This window comes from Dendropsophus ebraccatus, chromosome 3 (genome assembly GCF_027789765.1).
Source record: "Dendropsophus ebraccatus isolate aDenEbr1 chromosome 3, aDenEbr1.pat, whole genome shotgun sequence".
Lineage (NCBI taxonomy): Eukaryota > Metazoa > Chordata > Amphibia > Anura > Hylidae > Dendropsophus > Dendropsophus ebraccatus.
The window spans coordinates 96392640-96414145 of record NC_091456.1 but is presented as its reverse complement, the minus strand read 5'-3'; the positions used below and the strand labels follow the sequence as shown (position 1 = coordinate 96414145).

Here is a 21506-nt window from a genome sequence, read left to right as displayed (position 1 = left end):
ATCTACTCAATTATGCAAATGTTACCTCTTTTAGATTGGTGAAGAAAATATACTGCATAATAAATGTATTTTAGAATAACAACATTGTACATGTAGAAGGCTGTATGACTACTGGGTGAGACTACAAAGAGTTATAAAATTACACAGGTCTATGTATAAATTTTTATTACAGTTGACAAGGATTTTCATTTTAGAAAATGGGACAAAAAATGCTAATAACTTTGCACTGTATTCTTCCAATGATTACCATGTGATCTCAGTAGGTCAGTAGGGAACCTATTGCATAAAATGTAGTCCAATATGCAGGCAGCATGTTCTGGAGCAAGAGTAGCTGAGCAGATTCGTTAATAGTTTTTTTTGAAAAGTGATTTATTTTTTAACTTTTAAACCTCTGCTCATTCTAGGCTAAGTAGTGAAGTGGGTGGTCCCACTTAGGGATTGACAGCTCTCTATGCACACTTATGGTGCGTTTACACAGAGAGATTTATCTGACAGATTTTGGAAACCAAAGCCAGGAATGGATTTGTAAAGAGAAGAAATCTCAGTCTTTCCTTCATGACCTGTTACTGGTTTATAGTCTGTTCCTGGCTTTGGCTTCAAAAATCTGTCAGATAAATCTCTGTGTAAATGCACCATTAGACATGTATTGCTGTTATGTACTATGTATAACTGCCCACCTGACCATTTAGCCTAGAGAGAGCAGAGCATTTTTTTATTTGTCCTTTTGTCTTCTTGACAGGAACAAAAATGGTACAAATAATTCTTGTCATTTATTTGTGTAAATCTCTGCTCACTTTACAAGTTATTCTGGAACTTTTCTCACAAAACTAAATATCAATTTGCTCAGCTCTTCCTGCTCTATAATGCAGATTGGATTGCAGTTTCAAATTAATGGGTTCCCTTTTAAGTATTTTTTTTTTTTTTTTTTTTACATAAAGACTTGTATGTATCATGTATCACTGAGACACATCATTGAGATGGCTTGGGTCTAACTGCAGCTGTGAATTTCCACCTATGTGACTTACAGTCGTCTTCACAGATGTGTTACACACCTATCACTTAGCACTTGTAATTTACATGAGAAAATGACTATTTTAATGGATTACAGTCTTCACAAATGTCAATATTTTGGTTGGTTGAGTTCTCAACAGTCAGAAATGATGTCAAGATCATCAACCAGTTTATGAGGGAAAAAGTAGTGCTGTCTGGTTTTCCAACATGGTATTACACACAGTAGGTATACAGACGCTATAAGTCAAGTAGTATTACTTTTTATTAATATTTTTTTCACCATTGGGCTAAGAACCACAGTTGTGTGGCTGATTGTATAATTTCACATTCACTTTGGTTTAAATATTTGTGATGCTTCTTGGCTTCAGTAATAGTGCTCATTGTGAACATTGTAACCTTTTGCTAAGGAGAATCAAAATGCCTTGGTAATGATATAGGACACAAAATGTAATGTTAACTGACCTATACAAGATGGTATGAAAGCTGCATGGGTCGTTTTCTCAGTTGTTTCTTTAGCGCAAGGAACTGTTCAGTATAATGGGGAAAAGCTTTTTCTAGTTGCATCAACCTCTCTTTGCTGCCTTTTGTACTTTAATCCTCAGTCCCGATAATCGATAAGTACTCTTTGGGGCGGGGATGCAGTGACATGTAGTCATGCTTGATTGACAGCCTGATAGCTGGGAACGTAATGCAAAGGCCTGCACTTATGTTGTATTTACACAGAAAAATTATCTGACAGATTTTTAAGCCGAAGCCGAAGCCAGGAATGGATTTGAAAAGAGGAGAAACCTCAGTCTTTTATGACCTGTTTTCTGCTTATAGTCTGTTCCTGGCTTTGGCTAAAAAATCTGTCGGATAAATCTGTGTAAATGCACCATTGGTTTGCCAATCAAATTAAAATTGCAGTCCAGCAGCTATAAGGTACTGGGACCAGCTCACTTTCCACCAGGGAGGTGGCTGGTTCCCTTTTAGGTTTGTCATTGGGTTTAAACGTTTTTTTGGTCGGCTATCTGCCCCCAACAGAAGACACACTTCTTTTCAAGATAACCTGTCAGATTCCAAGTGCCGACACATTTGAGAGGTGAGGTTCTTTGCATTCTCTATATGTGAATGACTGGTATTCAGTAATATGGAGTGGATGCAACGACTGTCATCCTCATTGTGCTCTCCTCACACTCAAACCAGTTTGATAGACAGCTTGAACACAGAGAAGCCCATTACTCAGGCTGTCAGTCAATCCTAAATACATGTTGAACACTTTTGGAATACCTTACTCAGAAGTGTCAAACCTGCAGCCCACCAGCTATTGTATACCTACAATCCCCATCACACCTGGACAGCCAGAGCATGTACTAACCCTGAGAACCTGGACACTAGAGCTAGGTTAGTGTGCTTGTGCTGGGACTGAGGCTGGGCCTCTCCTTGATGTCTCCTTAAAGGATCTATACACAGCATCAAATCTGCTGCCATGCTGTCTGTGTGATTGCACCCTAAATGTTTGGGTTTGCCTATACTATATATATCCCTAAACCTATGACCACTTAGCTTACACTGTTCCCCAGCCTACAGATTTCCATCACACCTGGACAGCCAGAGCATGCACTAACCCTGAGAACCTGGACACTAGAGCTAGGTTAGTGTGCTTGTGCTGGGACTGAGGCTGGGCCTCTCCTTGATGTCTCCTTAAAGGATCTATACACAGCATCAAATCTGCTGCCATGCTGTCTGTGTGATTGCACCCTAAATGTTTGGGTTTGTCTATACCATATATATCCCTAAACCTATGACCACTTAGCTTACACTGTTCCCCAGCCTACAGATTTTCAACTGTTGCAAAACTACACTTCCCATAATGCTCTGACAAGTGGTAGCTGCAATTTTGCATCAGCTATAGAGCCACAGGTTGTGAACGTCTAGTAAGACACTGCAGGTAGAAGCAGAACGACTGGCGCATGCGCACCCTTGTTCTGTTCCGTCATAAAGTTTTACTAGCCAAGGCGACCTCGCGAACCGGAAAAAAAGCGCACCGCTCACTACTGACAGTTACATGCTGTTCCTGACACTTCCTGTTGGGGGAGGGGAAATGTGCGTCCACACGTACGTACGTGACGTGCGTGCTGCCCAGAGGAATTGTGACGCAAGGACGTCGCCTCAGTGGCGTCACAAAGCGTGCGGCGGCGGATTTCCCGTCGTGCCTCGGGGCTCCCGGTCGCTCGACTCCAGCTGGAGAGACGCGCCTGGGAGTCTCCGGTGTCCTGCGCTCCCGGTGCCCAGGCCACGGTGTCCCTCCCTCCCCGGGAACATGCCGCGCCGCCCTCCGCAGTGATCCCCGGACAGAGGCAATGACAGCGGCTCCGGTATCCCCGCGGGAGATCAGGGAGAGGCTGATGCAGGCCATCGATACGCACAGCAATGTGAGTGCTGGGGACGGGGCATGGAGGCTGGGGGGAAGGGGCTAACCGGAAAGCCGGCGGTGGAGCGGCGGGAGCGGTGTGGGAGTCGGTGAGAGACACTGCAGCGCCTGGCCCGAGACTGAGAGCGGCGCCGGGAGCCGCTGTACTTGTTAGCTGGGCGGACGAGTTCCCGGTGGATGTCCCTGCCGGTCCGGTACCTGGCGGGGCTGGTTGGCGCTGACAGCCGGCCCGCTGACAGGAAGTGTCAGGCTCCCGGGCACGGCAGGCTGCGGCCTGGACACTTGTTGCCGTGGTGAGCTACTTAGTGTCAGGCGGCCGGGCTCTGCCCTGTGAGCGGAGCAGTGTGGCCGCTCAGCGCGGGCTCTGCCGGACGGAGCACCCCGGGCCAGGAGCCATGACAGCCGGCCACAGCGCCTCCCGCATGGCCCCATTCATTACTCCGCCCCACATGCCGGGCAACAACTTTCAGGAAAGCCCGAGGCTTGGGCCTGCCTCTGGCCACTCATAGGCCGCTTGTCCTTGGAGGAGGGGCCCGGCTGCCAGGAGACCCTGAGATCATGCCAGGCCGTGCCGCCACTGTGCTCCGGGGCCATGCCGGGCTGCTGTGTGGGGGAAGCGGGGCCACCATCCTCCTCACCTCGGTGTATTGGCATGTGTGATAAGGGGCCGCTCTGGGCACATACATGGCCGCTGCAGAGCTTATTGGGTACCCTATGCCAAAGCTGCAGAAGGAAAGAAGCACTTGTAAGAGTGTGGGGCATGTGCAGCAATCTCACCCCATTGTATGGCAGTGGGCACAGCCTGGCATCCTCTTCTAATGTCAGTGTCCTGAGTACTGCAGGCATGAGGTCGGGCAGGGGGATGGAGCCAGTGATCCTCCATAATGTTATACTACATACATCCATTGCTGCACTCCGATGCAATGACTAGGCTGCAGACATGTGGGCTGCTCCGCTGAGGTCGGGCAGGGGGATGGAGCCAGTGATCCTCCATAATGTTATACTACATACATCCATTGCTGCACTCCGATGCAATGACTAGGCTGCAGACATGGGGGGTGCTCTGCTGAGGTCGGGCAGGGGGATGGAGCCAGTGATCCTCCATAATGTTATACTACATACATCCATTGCTGCACTCCGATGCAATGACTAGGCTGCAGACATGTGGGCTGCTCCGCTGAGGTCGGGCAGGGGGATGGAGCCAGTGATCCTCCATAATGTTATACTACATACATCCATTGCTGCACTCCGATGCAATGACTAGGCTGCAGACATGGGGGGTGCTCTGCTGAGGTCGGGCAGGGGGATGGAGCCAGTGATCCTCCATAATGTTATACTACATACATCCATTGCTGCACTCCGATGCAATGACTAGGCTGCAGACATGGGGGGTGCTCTGCTGAGGTCGGGCAGGGGGATGGAGCCAGTGATCCTCCATAATGTTATACTACATACATCCATTGCTGCACTCCGATGCAATGACTAGGCTGCAGACATGGGGGGTGCTCTGCTGAGGTCGGGCAGGGGGATGGAGCCAGTGATCCTCCATAATGTTATACTACATACATCCACTCTGATGCAATTACTAGGCTGCAGACATGTGGGCTGCTCTGCTGAGGTCGGGCAGGGGGATGGAGCCAGTGATCCTCCATAATGTTATACCACATACATCCATTGCTGCACTCCGATGCAATGACTAGGCTGCAGACATGTGGGCTGCTCCGCTGAGGTCGGGCAGGGGGATGGAGCCAGTGATCCTCCATAATGTTATACTACATACATCCATTGCTGCAGTCCGATGCAATGACTAGGCTGCAGACATGTGGGGTGCTCCACTGAGGTCGGGCAGGGGGATGGAGCCAGTGATCCTCCATAATGTTATACTACATACATCCATTGCTGCAGTCCGATGCAATGACTAGGCTGCAGACATGTGGGGTGCTCTGCTGAGGTCGGGCAGGGGGATGGAGCCAGTGATCCTCCATAATGTTGTACTACATACATCCACTCTGATGCAATTACTAGGCTGCAGACATGTGGGGTGCTCCACTGAGGTCGGGCAGGGGGATGGAGCCAGTGATCCTCCATAATGTTATACTACATACATCCACTCTGATGCAATTACTAGGCTGCAGACATGTGGGGTGCTCTGCTGAGGTCGGGCAGGGGGATGGAGCCAGTGATCCTCCATAATGTTGTACTACATACATCCACTCTGATGCAATTACTAGGCTGTAGACATGTGGGGTGCTCCACTGAGGTCGGGCAGGGGGATGGAGCCAGTGATCCTCCATAATGTTATACTACATACATCCACTCTGATGCAATTACTAGGCTGCAGACATGTGGGGTGCTCTGCTGAGGTCGGGCAGGGGGATGGAGCCAGTGATCCTCCATAATATTGTACTACATACATCTACTCTGATGCTATGACTAGGCTGCAGACATGTGGGGTGCTCCACTGAGGTCGGGCAGGGGGATGGAGCCAGTTATACTACATACATCCACATGCACTCCGATGCTATGACTAGGCTGCAGGCAGCCATTGAGTCTTGCATGAGATGCTGTTCCTGAGGCCTAGTTGCTGTATTAGTTGGAGAGGAATGTTAGCACGAAGTGCAGTGCAACTTCAATTCTATAGGAGGTTAAAGACTTTTGGTGACATCTTTAATCCCTTAAAATCTTTGTTTAGTTTACTGAATGACAGCAGATTGTACAGTCGCCTTGCAGCTGCAGTGCTGCTCTTCTGCATCTGTGGCAGGTGGTACTAATGCATTTTAATATCGAGCTGACCTATAGTATTATGCTCTTGGAACCTCCACACAAAGCTGATGTAGGTAGAAGCTGGAATACTGTGTGTCCAGGGAGGACACTCAGGCTGTGGGATGTTTATAAGTTGTTTTTTTTTTTTGTTTTGTTTTTTACAGCCATGCAGGCTATGATAGGCTATGTTCCCACTTCAGTAACATAGCAGGGAAAGTTGTCTGTCTCTTTATATTGACTGCCGGTAATAAAGATCATGATCATATTAGCGGCCATTTATGTAATGAGATGACAGTCTTTCCCCCTGTGAGAACATAGCCTTTAAATGTTAAAAAAAATAAAATTAAAGTGTACCTGTCGTTATACAAAAAAAAAAACTAGACGTGAAAAGTTTTGATAGGTCCAGGTGTTGGTGTTCAAACCTATACTGACTGACAAGCAGGGCCTTCCCAAGCTCTGTGTCACATGATGACTGTCTCCTAATGTAAGGGCCAGTTCACACAGAGTAAAATCTGCGGAATTATGCAGTGGAGCTCTCTGCCGCAGAATCCCTCCTGCTGTCTGTTTTAATAAGACTGCTCATGTGCCTGCTCCGCTCAAAAAATTGACATGTCAGTTTGAGCAGAGAGCCACGGAAGTGTGCGAGTGGTCCCATTGAAGCAGGTGGGATTCCGCGTTGCAGATCCCCACTGTGCAGTTCCAACGATTTTACTTAACTTTTTTTTTTTTTTTTAGACACAGGGCAGTGAACGGTCCTCTGCTGCGTGTTCTCAATAATGGTACGGGTCTCTAACATGTCAGAAGATTTTAATGGTGTCTGGTAAAAGGATGGCTTTTGAGGCAGCAGTCAGCACATTTTCCATCTGCAAGGGCACAGATCTCTTCAAGATAGGGGATCTGTGCCACAAATGTAGACTGTGTTATGGCTTGCTAGTAATTTTTGGGGGAGTACAGATGGCACCATAGAAATGAATGGGTCTGCTAATGTGTGCAGAATTAACATTTGTTAGAGGGGCCTTACCCATTTCCATAAGAGAGGGGATGAGTGTATGATCATTAACTATAGGAGCTGTTGGACATAGCAGAGTGTATGCAACTATCTTCAGCAGCTCACATATACAATGAATGAAGCGGCAGTGTACGCATACAACTACTGCTCTGCTCCATTCCTCAGGATGCTGTTGTAGAAATCTCATGGGGACCCAGCAGTCAGACACTCGCAGTCATACACTTATCCTCTTACGTGTGGCTAGTGATAATGGTCAGACAACTCTTAACAACATAGTGCTTTAGCTCAGTCTGGGTATTAATAAAACTTAGTTTTGATTTTCTGTACTTTCTATGTAGGCGTACTTGCTTAAAGGGAAACTATCAGCAGGTTAGCTGAATCTAACCTGCTGATAGCCCCCTATAGTGCCTGGGACACTGAGCAAGATATGTCTCTTACCTTCCTCAGCGATGTTAGGCCCGCGGCCCGCGCGCTCCATATATATCAGGGGGGTTGGATTCGTCTAACCTTCCTATAGTTCCCCTTGAATTCTACGTGCAGCTCATAGAGTGCCTTCTTACCAGTGTCTACACTGTACTGAGTGGAACTTATCTTAGGACTCCTATTTTTATAAATGTCACAATGCAGCTAAAGTCAATGCCTAGTATTCACGTTATACCTATTGAATACAAGCAGTGAAAATGTTTGTAAGTTACAGGTTCTGTTTTATAGTCTTATTTTTTCTTTTCCACAGGGTTAGACAAAACTCATGGGGAGGAAATCAGTGTGCTGCATTCTGTTTACCTCTGTACAGTTACCCTCTAGGAGAGAATAGGTCACTAATATGGCATGTAATAGAACAGGACGCTTTATTATTTTTTTTTTGTCTTTCACGAGTTCAGAATCTACAAAACTACCATATGAAATTGGAGGTAAATTAAGGTTGAGTCTCATAGGGGTCTGTAGATGCATTACCGATGCACGCTCAGACTTGCTTCTAGGGCTCCCTGCATCCTGATGTCCTTTATCATTAAAACAAAAGTCAAAAGTTTTGGTTGGGATTTTTGTACCAAGACCCCTATGACTTTGAAATAAAGCTCGGATTTTCTCATTTTGACCCTTTTACAGAAGTGGACACACAAGGCGCTTTATTCATTGCAGGGTGATTGTGTCCAATTCCAAGAGATGCTATACGTTTCTGAGGTGATAATACCCTTTAAGTGGCCATAACTATCTAATATGTTTAACAGTCTCATGGGAAATCAGGATGTTGGATTTCTACTTCCTGATCCTTTTATTTTCAGAGAAATAAGCTGTTGTAAGGCAGCAGCGGCTTCACATCTCCCTGTTCAGAACACATGCATGCCAAACTGAGCTTGCATGTTTATGGGAGGACCCAGTTAGAGCTCTTCAGCCCACAGCTAGCTTACATGTTGTGTATTATTAACCAGTTTATATCTCCCTAAACATGTGTATAGTCAATTGTGTCCATCAGTAGGAGCTGTCTATAGCTATTTAATGTCTTCTGCCTGGTTTTGCATGTGTATATTTCAGTTTGTGGGGGGGGGTTGTTTTGTTTTTGTGGAAATAGAGTTGTAAATTGTGTAATATAGTTGTGTTCAGATCATTTTCCCTAAGGTAAACCTTCAATAGATGTTGGCTAAATGCTTGTCTTCTGGAATCCCATTACTACTTTGTACAGTGTGCAGCCAGTCCTGTCACTGACTTTGGCAGGGGACTACAGTGTCTTTATCCTTCATTTATAATCTCCTAACTAAGATAAGAGATTATAAGTATTGAGCCAAGGAGGACTGAACTGTGATCTTCTTCATTACTAGTGACAGGAATTGGTCTTCTCATCAGCAGTAACTGGAGGAGTGCTCCAGTGGGGAGACAGTGTGGATTATGTGAGGCACAGGTTGTGTGCAGCTTGTAGAAAGTGTGCTTCTGAGACAGGTTTGTTAGCTTAGACCCGTAAATCATGTTCCTGAAGCCTGACCAGGCTGATCCTTAAAGTGTTACTGCGGATTTCTTAAAGGGTCACTGCTTAGGCAGCAGTATACATATTTACACTTATGGGCAACTCTGTAACCTACTGCTAAGGTGAGTGGCATACTGATTTGCTGGAAGTCCCACAGACTTGCATAGCAATACACTTGCAATGCATGGGTAGAGGACTTCTTCTGATTCCGTACACCACTCGATTTATCAGCGGCTCAGAATTTAAAGCGTGCATTCTGCTTCCGAGTTAAAACAATACCCTGCACTGCTTGGATGGATTTTTTGCAAGCCATGGCATCTTGTGGCTTATACCTTGACCCTATTCACTTGCTTGAGTAAAGGGTTTTACGCTACATGGGGTTTCCTGGTTTTGTGACTGGGAATTGCTGTGGAGGGTCAAAGTTGAGATGTGCTTTATTTGATAATTTTATTTTTTTTATTTTTTTTTTTAGTTTTCTGAAGTTCTCCTATAAAGATTATCATATGAAAAAGCGTTATATCGTTCAAATTTACGCAATCGTTGTGTAATTGCAGGCAACGATCGAAAAATTGTTCGTATGTCATTGATTTAGATCTGGACCTAAAATTATCGTTAATCGTTCGCTGTAACTTCACATTTGTTCGCTTAAGTTCTGCATTTGTTCACTAATCGTTCAGTGTAATTGCACATTGTTCATTGTTTTGCTGGGATCAGAAGGAATAAACAATCAGTTAGGATTGCAATAACAATCGTAGTACTAAACGACCATCGTTCTGTGTAATATGGTGAACGATTTCAGGTTAATGATAAACAATCTCGTTTCCGATACTTTGTTAGTCGTTAATCGTTAAAAATTGTTCCGTGTTATGGGACCCTAAGAGTCAGTGCTGGAAAGCACTGTGTCGTACAGATAAGTGCAGCTCAAGTCCAGTCATTTAGCATTTGGTTACAGGTGGCTGAAGGAATTGGATGCAGCCCTAGGGAGTCCAGAAAAACATGGGTACAGCCTATATGAAAGACTATCAGTGCTTTGACCCCAACAATTTACCAAATGTTCACAGTATAGTTAGTGACTACTTTTGGGTTTTAGACTCGCACTGGTCACCTGTGCCTTTTTGGTCCAAAAACAAAATGTGGAAAATAACCTATATTATAACCCTGGACAACCAGTATAAATTAAAGAGGTTGTCCGGGAAAAATTTACTTTTTGCCTACATGCCGGCTAGGGAAAAACTAAAAAATTGTGAGGGGTCTGACCTCCAAATATGCACGGCATAAGAATGAGATTTGGGAACTTGGTGCAGCATTTTTTTTATTTTCTGGAGATGCACATAGCTGTTAGGACAAGTAGACACAATAACTTTCCTATATCGAACAGTGTCAGCGGTTTGGAATATGCATTTCTGTTCAGATTCTCTTTAGAGGTAAATTTGTCACAAGTAGAGATGAGCCAATCTACTGTAGGAACGAAGTGAAGCGCTTCGTTCCTATGTGCATTCTGCTCATCAGGTTGTTGGCTTTGAAGTCTGCTCCACTCCCTGCCCCTCCACCCCGGGTGCGGGGAAAAGATTGATCCAAAGCAGGTAGGAATGAAGTGCTTTGCATCTTTCCTCCTATAGATTCGCTCATCTCTAGTCACAAAGTTTAATGCTTCGTTTACACAAAGCGATAATTCGCCCAATCGATTGTTTAACGATTTTGAAGCAAGATTAGGTTTTTATAACGATCAGCGTTTAGACGTATAAATCATTAGAAAATTTGTAAGAAAAATAGTTATTGATTAGATATTGTTTTTTAAAGATCGCTTAAGCCCATCTTTCACATAGGGTGAATCTTTGAAAGACTGTTTAAACGAAGTGTTCTGCAAACTTTAGTGAACGACGATTAAAAGATCAAAATGAACGATTTGTCGCTTGATCGTTTGCTGTGTTTACACGGAGTGATCATCTCTCAAATGCGATCGTTATTGCAAAAATTTGAACGATAATCGTTCGGTGTAAACGCAGCATTAGGCTGCCTAATCTATGGCCGTGATGAGATACACAGGTTTTCTAATTATAACATCTATGATTCACTCTGAATTAGGCATGCACGATGAACAGAAATATTGATATTTGGGGCAATAAAAACGGTTTGGTTGCGGTATTTCCTGGTATCGTTACTTATAATAGCACAGATTAACATAGAGTATAGTGCAGAGAACATGGCAGGCGGCTAGCTGAGTGCCTGCAATGTTCTGTGTGCGGCCCCCGTTCCCGGCTCACCAGCATCTACTTCATGCTGCCTGGTCCCAGCGTCGTCCTTCCACCCTCCCCGTGCTTGGGATTTGTTTTCTCCAGTGGATTGTTTTATGAGCAGGAGCAGGGCCACAGCAAACCAGGTCTGAGTGCACAGGGATGCCTCAGACCAGAGCTCTGTATGGCCAGGGCTTAACCCCACACTAACCACTGGCTGAACCCTCCTCAGTTACACTCCACTGCAACCTGTGGGAGCCGCCTGGTAGGGCTGCATCCCGCTGTTACTAAGGGGTGGTAATTCCTGTGACTCCTGGCCCCTGCACACAGGTCGCATCTCCTCACTAGTTGCTTCTTGTCCCATTACAATCTCTAAATCGGTTGCCTGCTGTGTATAGAAAAACTTGCATGCCGCTGTCATCTACACACTTATACCGGCTATTTAACTGTGTAGATGCCACTGTAAAAGGGAAGGCGGCATCCGAGCTTTTCCATATGCAGCAGGCGACTGATTTGGAGATTGTACCCCAAGTAGTGAGGAGATGCTGCCTGTGCGGGGGGCCGGGAGTCAGACTGTGGGTGGGAGCTGAGCCGGGGACTGCAGAGAGGTGACGAAAACTCCACTACTACTATCCCCAATATACTATACTAGTGCAATGTGTCTGCACTAAGTTGCATTGCTGACATAGCACTAGTACAGTATATTGGGGATAGTAGTTGTATGGCTATGTGTCAGTCATACAACTATCCCCATACAACTATCCCCAATCTACTATATTAGTGCTATGTGTCAGCCATACAACTACTCTCCCCAATATACTATACTAGTGCTATGTGTCAGCCATACAACTGCTACCCCCAACATACTATACTCTTAGCCATACAACTCCTACCCCCAACATACTTTACTGTGTGTCAGCCATACTACTACTAACTCCAACTACTATAATAAAAACAAAAAAGGGGGGGGAAATGACGTAATATGTAATTGCACTATTAAATTATCACCTTCCCGATCTCGCCCAGTATGCAGTGTTTGCGCCAAAAAAAGAAAGTCCAAAGTAACTTAGGAAACATGGTACCAATCAAAGCTGCAGATCATGGTGCACATAAATGACTCTCTCAGACAGTCCTACAGTTATGGGAATCAGAACTGAGCAATTTTAAGCACATCTTAAAAAAAAAAAAAAAAATTACTTTTGTTACGTTTGTAAAGTGTAAATTGTAAATTAAAATGAACATATATTGTACCATTGTAATAGTACGGACCTGAAGAATATAGATAACATCAGGTTTACTACATAGTCAACAGTGTAAAATTTGGGGGGCATTATATTGTATTATTGGGGGGGTTATACTTTTAGTATCGAAATTGTATGGAGTATTGAAATAAAGTTGGTATTGGTATCGAACTTAAAATTCTGAATGGATCATTGTTTTAACTTTGGCAAGTCCATTGAGGTGGGCCTTCAGTGCTGATTGACATACCTCTCCCTATATGCAAATGGACAGTGCCCCAGTTACTCAAGACCCATTCCTAGACAAAGTTACAATTAGGAGTACCCATTTACAGTGAATCAAATATGGTTGAGATAAGAGGAACCTGTGTTTCATGCTGTCCGTGCTTTGGGCTGCATGACACTAGTAAGAGATTCCCATTAACTAGTTTTAACCGTATAGTGGCAACTTGGATGGAAAACCCAAAGTTTGTCAACTTGTGCCAGGGATAGGATATCAACATCATAGGATCAGTAGCCTGGTTCACTTGTCGTGCTTGGTTAGACAGCAGTGAACATCATAGGCGAATGTTAGTTTTGCTGTATGGCTCCCTGGAAACCTTTGCCCTGAAATGCTGTACTGGTTGTTGTTGGATCATTTGTAATGAACACCAAGTAACTATGCTCCTTGTGTATGAGACATGTTTTAACAAAAGAGCCAGCCACTTGTGGAGTTTTATCTTAAACCGTTTACACATCTTGGTTGTCTGGACTGGATTAATGGAAATCACTTGGCTTGTGTGCATAGGAAAGCTGCTGCTAGGCCTAACCTTCTGCCTGTATATTTGGTGTAATTCTTGGCATCTTAATTTCAGATTTGTTTAGAGCTTTTGCTTAAAGTGTACCTGTCTTTATAATTTTCAGAATGTAAATGTTGTGATATAACACAAGTTTGAAATATACATTCATTATTTTAGTTATCATGGAAAACAGGGCACTTTTTTGCAGAAATAGACACCAACACTTGTATAGATAGAACATAGAGTTCTGTTTATTAAAGGGGTGCTCTGGGGAACAAAATTTCAAATCAACTGGTGTCAGTAAGTTATAAACCTTTAAAATCAGCAACTGCTCCCCAAGTGTGTGTGCTTTGTCTTGGTATTCAAATAGTGGTGTAATAAAAAGAAAATTTAAAAAACTGTAACTGAGCTTTAATTTATTTATTCATTCATATATATATCTCTATCCATCCTCATATTCTTTTTCTGATTAGTCACAATTTGACCGCTATACACCACTGCATCTAAATGGTTAAATTGACAGGAACATAGTTAATGGCAATCCCAACTATTGTGGCAGGGGCCTGGCTGTGTGACAGCTAAGCTCCCACTGTGATCTCAAGGCCCACTAATGGCAGATGCACGGAACACGGACTATAACAGAGTCCACTGCCCAGGCAGCATCTGTGATAAAATGCTGGGAGCGGGGAAACTGTATGATAGAGCCGTGCGGCTGCTTTGTTACAGGGTGACTCATATTCATACAGTTCCCCTGCTCTCAGCATCTTATCACAGATGCTGACGGGGGGTGGGGCGCTCCGTTCCAGGCCTTCCACATCTTTGCTCCACACGGAAGACGGTCGCAGCTAAATTCAGCCACTGGTAATCAAATGTAGTACAATGTGGTTCAGACAGACCCAAGCATGCTCGAGGTTCACTCATCTCTACTCTGGATCTATTTCTGTTGCTGATGGGGATCCTGTGATCAGTGTTTCACAACTCCAGTCATCCAGTGCCCACAATAGATCATGCTTTGAGGATTTCTTCAGTATTTCACAGGTAATATGATTATAGTCAATGCATAAAGTATTACCACAGGTGGTGGTTATGTAGGATATCCCCAAATTGTGATTTGTTGGGAGCACTGGAGTTGAGAAACACGGACTTAGACCAGTCTTTACCAGCCACACTGTTTGTGATCCAGCATCTGGTTCTCCAATCATCCGGCCACTGCTGTAACTTCAGGCTGCGTCCTCCTCTGGATTGACAGGTGAAGGCGGAGCCTTGAGGTACAACTGGCACAAAGAGGAGAGCAAGATCACAATCAGTGCGGCTGCCAAGTGTAGACCGTTTTTGATCTGGAAATTGACAGCAATGAACAATAGAAGGATCGTTCACGGATCCCATCCATGTAGAGGCACAGCAAACGAGGTGCTGGTGCAATCATTTAAACAGTTTGCCCATTATCGGCATGATATTAATACATCAGGCCGTGCAGGGAAACACTCCAGTACAGGGATTCCCTGTCCAGACGTTATGAGACGTGTAAATGCAGCCTAAGGGGCCTATTCGCGACAATCGGCCCGATTCGGCTGATAATTGCTCGGTGGAATAGAGAAAACTGTCAGCTGATTGTGTCATCGGCTGATCATTTATTTAGGCCCAAACCTAAAATCATTGGTCAGCCACTGTGCTTCGCTGCGTGGAATAGAGATGCGTGGTGGGCGACCGACAATTCAAGTAGCATACATTACCTAGCAGGGCTTACCCCCCCACACCCCACACCCCCAGTCCCACGTATCAGCAGCTTCAGTGCCGCCTGACTGAGCTGTCAGACCGCTCAGCCAATCACAGGCCGTGACCGTTGCCGCCAGTGATTGGCTGAGCGGTCTGACAGCTCAGTCAGGCCGCTCCGGAGTTGATGCTGCGAGCGGGGCCGGGATGAAGACGGAGCTGAGGAGAAGCCCTGCTATCATCGGGCCGTGGAATAGGCCCAGTAAACTAGCAGTTCGTTTAAATTATTGATCGGCCCGTAGAATAGGGCCCTAAGGCATAGGGTTGTTAGGTGTTTTTTGGGGGGGAGTTGCCTCCTTTTAGGGCTGTAAATGTGTTGTTTTGTGTCTCAAAAAACTGCTAGTTTACAGCCTTAATTTATTTGGCTAAAAAATTTAGTGGCCTAGTCAATTTTTTTTTTCCCCAGACATTTTTCTTGGTTCAGTATTCCCAGCCTAGAAATTTTTTTGACCACTTTTGTCTGAGAAATGGTTCTATAATGCAGCAGATTTGATTTGATCTAAATAACAGAACACTGCATCAAATCTGCTGCAGATCCTGTACGTGGGAATGCACCCTAAAGGGTAATAAGCAACCCGTAAGAGGACTATAATCTGCTGTTTTGTTTTTGTAGCACACTAAAAATGAAGATGCCTTCATCCTCTGCACCAGTTTCTTTAAACCATTAAGGGCTTATCCATCAATACAGGCTAAAAAAAGATTTATTATTATTTGTATACCGCCAACAGATTCTGCAGCACTTTTTTTTTTTTTTTTTTTACACCGTAAAGAGATTACAATTACATATGATAAAATTACTGTATTTTTCGCTTTAATAAAACCCACCTGTCTATAAGACGCACCCCTGATTTGGACCACTGAAAACAGGAAAAAAATATTTTATGCTAATTAAACTTCCCTGGTGGTCTAAGGTCATGAAGGGGAGAATGCATTGAAGGGGTCAAAGTTTATTCAAATGACAGTGCCTTGTACCTACACATACACAGCTGCTGCATGCACAACACACACTCAGCTCTGCAGTGGCGTAGCTACCATAGAGGCAGGGAAGGCGGTTGCTATGAGGCCCAGGGAAGATAAGAGCCTCCTGTGTCCTTTTGCTTAACCCTTATTTACTGCAGTGTGTATGTGACCCAGTGTTCTCTTACATGCTGCAACACAAAAAAGGGTTAACAATTAGCTCTCTGCCTCACTACCCTGATGTTCTGAGCTCCTGCAGAGGTCAGGGGTTATCAGTCCAGGAGTAGTGAAGGAGAGAGCGCTAATTGTCTTCTGTATTAATCCTTTGTGTTGCAGCATGTAAGAGAAATCTGGGTCACTTACACACTGCAGTAAATAAAGGGTTAAAGTGTCACTGTCGTGACATTTTTTTTTGCAGAAATCAATAGTCCAGGCGATTTTAAGAAACTTTGTAATTGGGTTTATTATCCGAAAAATGCATTTTTATCATGAAAAAGCAGTTTGAAGCTCTCCCCCCTGTCTTCATTGTTCTCCTATGGAGAGAGCTAAAGAAAAGACCAAAACAGGACAACAAAGAGTTAATCTACAAATATCTCACCCGTTATCTCTTTTGACCATCACCAGTGACCTGTCTGAGCTCGGATTACAGCTGTCACCCAGCTCCGTGCCTGTAATCCTCTGTTATCTGCTTTCTGCTGCCGGCTAACTCCCTCCTTCCTCCTCCCCCCTCCCCTCTCCCTAGAGCAGACAGGGGACGTCTCCTGCAACAAGTCACAATTTTCAGATTTTTCAGAGTGGATGAAAAAGAGGAAGGAGGGGGGGACCTGGGAAAAGGCTTTTTACATGCAGATAATGGCAGATTTGGCTAATAAACCCAATTACAAAGTTTCTTAAAATCGCCTGGACTATTGATTTCTGCAAAAAAAAAAAATACGACAGTGACTCTTTAAGCAAAAGGTAGTCTGCTCCTGCACCTATGTATATAACCATGAGGCTCCTAATAGGCTGTTATAGGTAAATACAGTGGATGTACAGAACAAGCAGACATTGGCTTTCTCCTCTGCTGGGATTCTGCCTCTGGCCGCAAGAGATTTTTTTTTTTTTTTTTTTTGCCACATCACTGAATATATATAATTAGTGTGTAGGGTGGGCCCCACAAAGTTTTTTGCTATGGGACCCCATGAATCCTAACTATGCCCCTGCTGCTACACCATACACTCTCAGCTCAGCTACACATTCAGTTCTGCTACACCATACACTCAGCTCAGCTGTACAAACATATCCACAAGCACACACAATGTTACATCAACACACACAGGGTAACACACACACAAATACCTCTGCTGCTCTGTACTTAGACGTGACCATTTAATGTAGGACCTGCGGGAATGTGAGTTGAAGGACCTTCGCTGATGTCAGTCATGTGACTAATCACATTACTGTAACATCACCGAAGGTCCTTCAGCTTCCAATGGTCCTTCTGCAGGTTGCCGTGTATATCCCCTCCCGATTTCTCTCCTGCCGGGCACTGATCTCACTGATCAGTACCGACAGGAGAAGGGAGAGGACTGCACAGCTGATGCAGCCTTCCGGACCATCAGGGAAGGAGTCAGGGTGGTGTAAATGTGTCGGCCTGCCCTGTCTCCTGTATATAAGATGCAGGCACTTTTTAACAAGTTATTTTCTTGCTAAAAAGTGTCTTATAAAGCAAAAAATACTGTAAATTAGAATAAATAAAAATACATCATAAATACGAGACCTGCTCGCAAGAGTGTACAGACCATGAACTGGGGGTGACACAAGGCACAAGTGCTTTATTTGCCCCCTAATCCAGCCATTGTACATAGAGGAAGCTGGGTAAGCCTGTTACACGCCAATGTCTTGTTATAGGTAAAACGTATAGAAACATAGAAGATTGTTGGCAGAAGAAGACCACTGGGTCCATCTAGTCTGCCCTTTTTAGTATTTCCTTTCTTGTTTTAGGATAGATATATTTATCCCAGACATGTTCAAATTCTGTTGTTGTAGATTTATCAACCACCTCTGCTGGAAGTTTGTTCCAAGTATCTACTACTCTTTCAGTAAAATAATAATTTTCTCACGTTGCTTCTGATCTTTCCCCCAACTAACCTCTCACTGTGTCCTCTTGTTCTTGAGCTCAGTTTTTTACTAACACTTCCCTCCTAAGCCTTATTTAGTCCTTTTAACATACTTAAAGGTTCCAATCATGTCCCCCCCCCCCCCCTTCCCTTCTTTCCTCCAGACTATACAGGTTCAAATCCTCAAGTCTTTCCTGAATTTAAACTTTTTTTGCTTTGCTGGAAAAATGATTAGATTTGATGACATAAGGTGGTCTGTGGGAAGAGGCCAGTGTATACCTGGTCAATCTGTAATTTAGCCAATGACTGATGGCCCCTGGGTGGAGCTGATACATTGCCCAGCTCTATGGCAAGTTTGTCTTCCTGTTCCTGGAGATGACTGCAGGTTTTTGTCATATGTACAGGAGGCTGTAATGTGCTGTGCTCCTCCTGAAGAGAACATTGGCAGCTGTTGTTACATGAGGATTTCTTGGCAATCTGAGTGACAAGTAACTTCTTTACTGTTGTGTCTGTGTGTGTGATGATATGGCGGTCTGTTTTATGAATTTTCTAGTGTGCGGCTCTCCAAGGTGGTGGCATTGCTGCAGCAAAGTCTGCATGTCTTTAAAGCTGGACTGGGCATCACAAGTGCCTGTGTGCTGTCAGTGTTTTATGCTAATCAGTTATAACCTGATCACTGTCCTGACAGGCGTTCCTATGAATAGCACTCCACTCCCTATTTATAGAGGACTGACCTAGGGCATGATGGGATGGCAGCCCTGAACTGTAAACAGACTAAGGTACAGTGTCCGGAGTGGGATTAACCCTCTCCTTTCCTTCAGTTATGTTATGCATGGGTAATGCCCAGCAATAGTCTACACTTCCATTTTTAATCAATTCATTCCCCATGCAGGTTACATATTTTTGGGATGTCTTTAATGTGCCTTTATAAAAGAAGTTTGTAAGGAAATCTGTCTCCCCTTCCTCATTCTCCAGTCAGGGGTCTGAAAGACTTGTCCTCTGTGGAAACCCATGCCCACTCCATTTGGAATGTAAAGAGGGCTCATGGAACAGATGCCTTCTGCAGTAAAGAATAGTTTTGTTTTTTTTTTAATTCAAGGATGCATCCACATCTTAACAGTATCTCATTGGTATACATCTAAAACCTGTCAACCCTATATCTATAAATATAGTGCTTTACCATGAGTTTAATAGGCCAAACCTGGTCAGCCAGTGTATATGTGTAAAGTATTTTGTTGCTCTAAAATTTTCAGCATAAGTAATTTTGATCCCAAATTTAAATGTGTTACTGGAATTGGACTAAATAAAGTCACTAGTTGACTTATATAATTCTATATTACCTTTTTGGTAATTGTTTGTGCCAAGATAAACTAGATAGGGTGGGAAAAAATTGCTTCAAAACTGGCATGTTTTACATTTCTGTTTTTGTTTTTGAACTGTCCTCTTCTGCATCGCGGAGCGAAAAGCCACAGAGCCATTCTGTGTATTGAAAATCATGTCATATTATATGTGGGTATTTGTGCACGGCACTTAATGCACTATTTTTTGCAGCTGTATTCCACTGCAGATTTTCCACCCAAAAATGCAGGTGAAAATTCTGCAGCATTTCCCAGACATGTGGATGTAGTCTTAAAATATATTCACACTGAGCAAAAGCGTCGGCCTCCTCTCCCGCTGCTGTCTGCGCAAGGAATTGACATTTCAATTGTCAATTCTTTGAGCAGAGAGCGACAGAAGCAGAGGTGTGCGAGCCCTTCCATAGAGACCCTGAGACAGAGGCAGGCAGGATTCCGCGACACAGATCTGCTGCTTTTGCTCATTGTGAACATACCCTTAGATTGTTGGGAGGAACAGCCAGATGTCTTTGGGCCACCCGCTCTTAAAGCTGTATGTTTTCATAACGTACAAGGGCCGCTCAGGAGCGGGGAAACGGGTCAGGTAAGTATAGTTTACTGACCTGTCCCCTGCAGCCATGGCAACATGTTTAAGTATCAATTTTTCCCAGGCATCCCCTTTTAAGCTTGTGTGGAGATGGATGCGCTGTTGAGGAAATGTTGAGGACTTTTAAGAAGAATCTGGTTCACCATGGCCAAACGTTTCTGTGCTCTGTGCCAGCTCTGAGAAAATTGTCTGACAATATCTGTTGGTGGAGTATCAGGAGCACCCCATACATTTTATACTGGGGACCTTTTAAAGGAATGTCATCAAAAAAATTAATTGTTTTAAATGTTTTTATGTTAAAAAATTTTCAGTGACATTTTTCTCCCCTAATTTTCAATTTTTCTATCTATATTATAAAGTAATCCTTAGATCTTGTAGTTTTCATTCTCACCACTGGGGCTAAAACTAAGCTAGTACTTCCTGTTGTGTCTGTAGTGATAAGAGGAGGCTGCTGCAAAGTGATCTTTACAGCATTACAGTGCCATATGACACCAGTAGATAGAGAAGACAATAGCAGCTCCCTGTGGAATGACTTCTTCAAAGGTCATAGAGGACACCCAGTAATGTTTCACATCCATCTCAAGGTGACAGTCTGTCTATTGTGGTCTGTCTATTGTGGTCTATGTCCATGAGTCTTGCTGTAAATCATGTCACTAAATGTTAAGAACAGCCCAGACAAGATGGCAGCCCCCATAACAATGTGCAAAAAGTGAAAAGTCAGAAAACAGAAACAGATTGGAGTAAAATAACAGCTTTTAGTATTTGACTATAAACAGTAAGAACATTTCGGTGACACATGCCCTTTTAAATGGGTACCCTATTTTTATTTATTTTTTTCTTCCAAATCAGCTGTAAGAAAGTTTATATAAATATGTATAATTTACTTCTATTTAGAAAATGTCAAGTCTTCTAGTACTGTTATATGCTCTGCAGGAAGTTCCAGTCTGATATGGTGCACCCTGCTGCCACCTCAGTCCCTGACAGGAACTGTCTTAAGCAGAAGAGGTTTTAAATGGAGGTTGGCTAATGGGCTGAACAGTGCCTGTCACTGACAGAGGTCGCAGCAGAGAACACTGTGACACTGGAAAGAATAGGCAATTTCCTGTAGAACATACAGCAGCTGATAAGTACTGGAAGACTTGAAAATTTTAAATAGATTTGTAATCTTTTATGTAACTTTCTGGCACCAGCTCATTTTAAAAGGAAATATTTTTTGGTGGAGTAGCCCTTTAAGTGGTACTTTTCACTGTCCTCATGCTGTACAGCACAGTGCATGATATGGTTTTGAGGCAATCTGTAAGTGGCGTACTTCAATAGGGTGAAAAAGTA

General features: G+C 43.9%; 1 protein-coding gene across 1 annotated transcript in view; it reads left to right on the top strand.

Annotated features, from left to right (window-relative positions):
• Nucleotides 1–3161: 3161 nt before the first annotated feature.
• Nucleotides 3162–21506, top strand: part of MED26 (mediator complex subunit 26) — a 30740-nt gene continuing 12395 nt past the window's right edge. Inside the window, exon 1 of the mRNA XM_069964421.1 lies at nt 3162–3425. Within this exon, the coding sequence (XP_069820522.1) occupies nt 3354–3425 (72 nt within the window). The 5' untranslated portion in view covers nt 3162–3353. The remainder of the gene's footprint in view (nt 3426–21506) is intronic.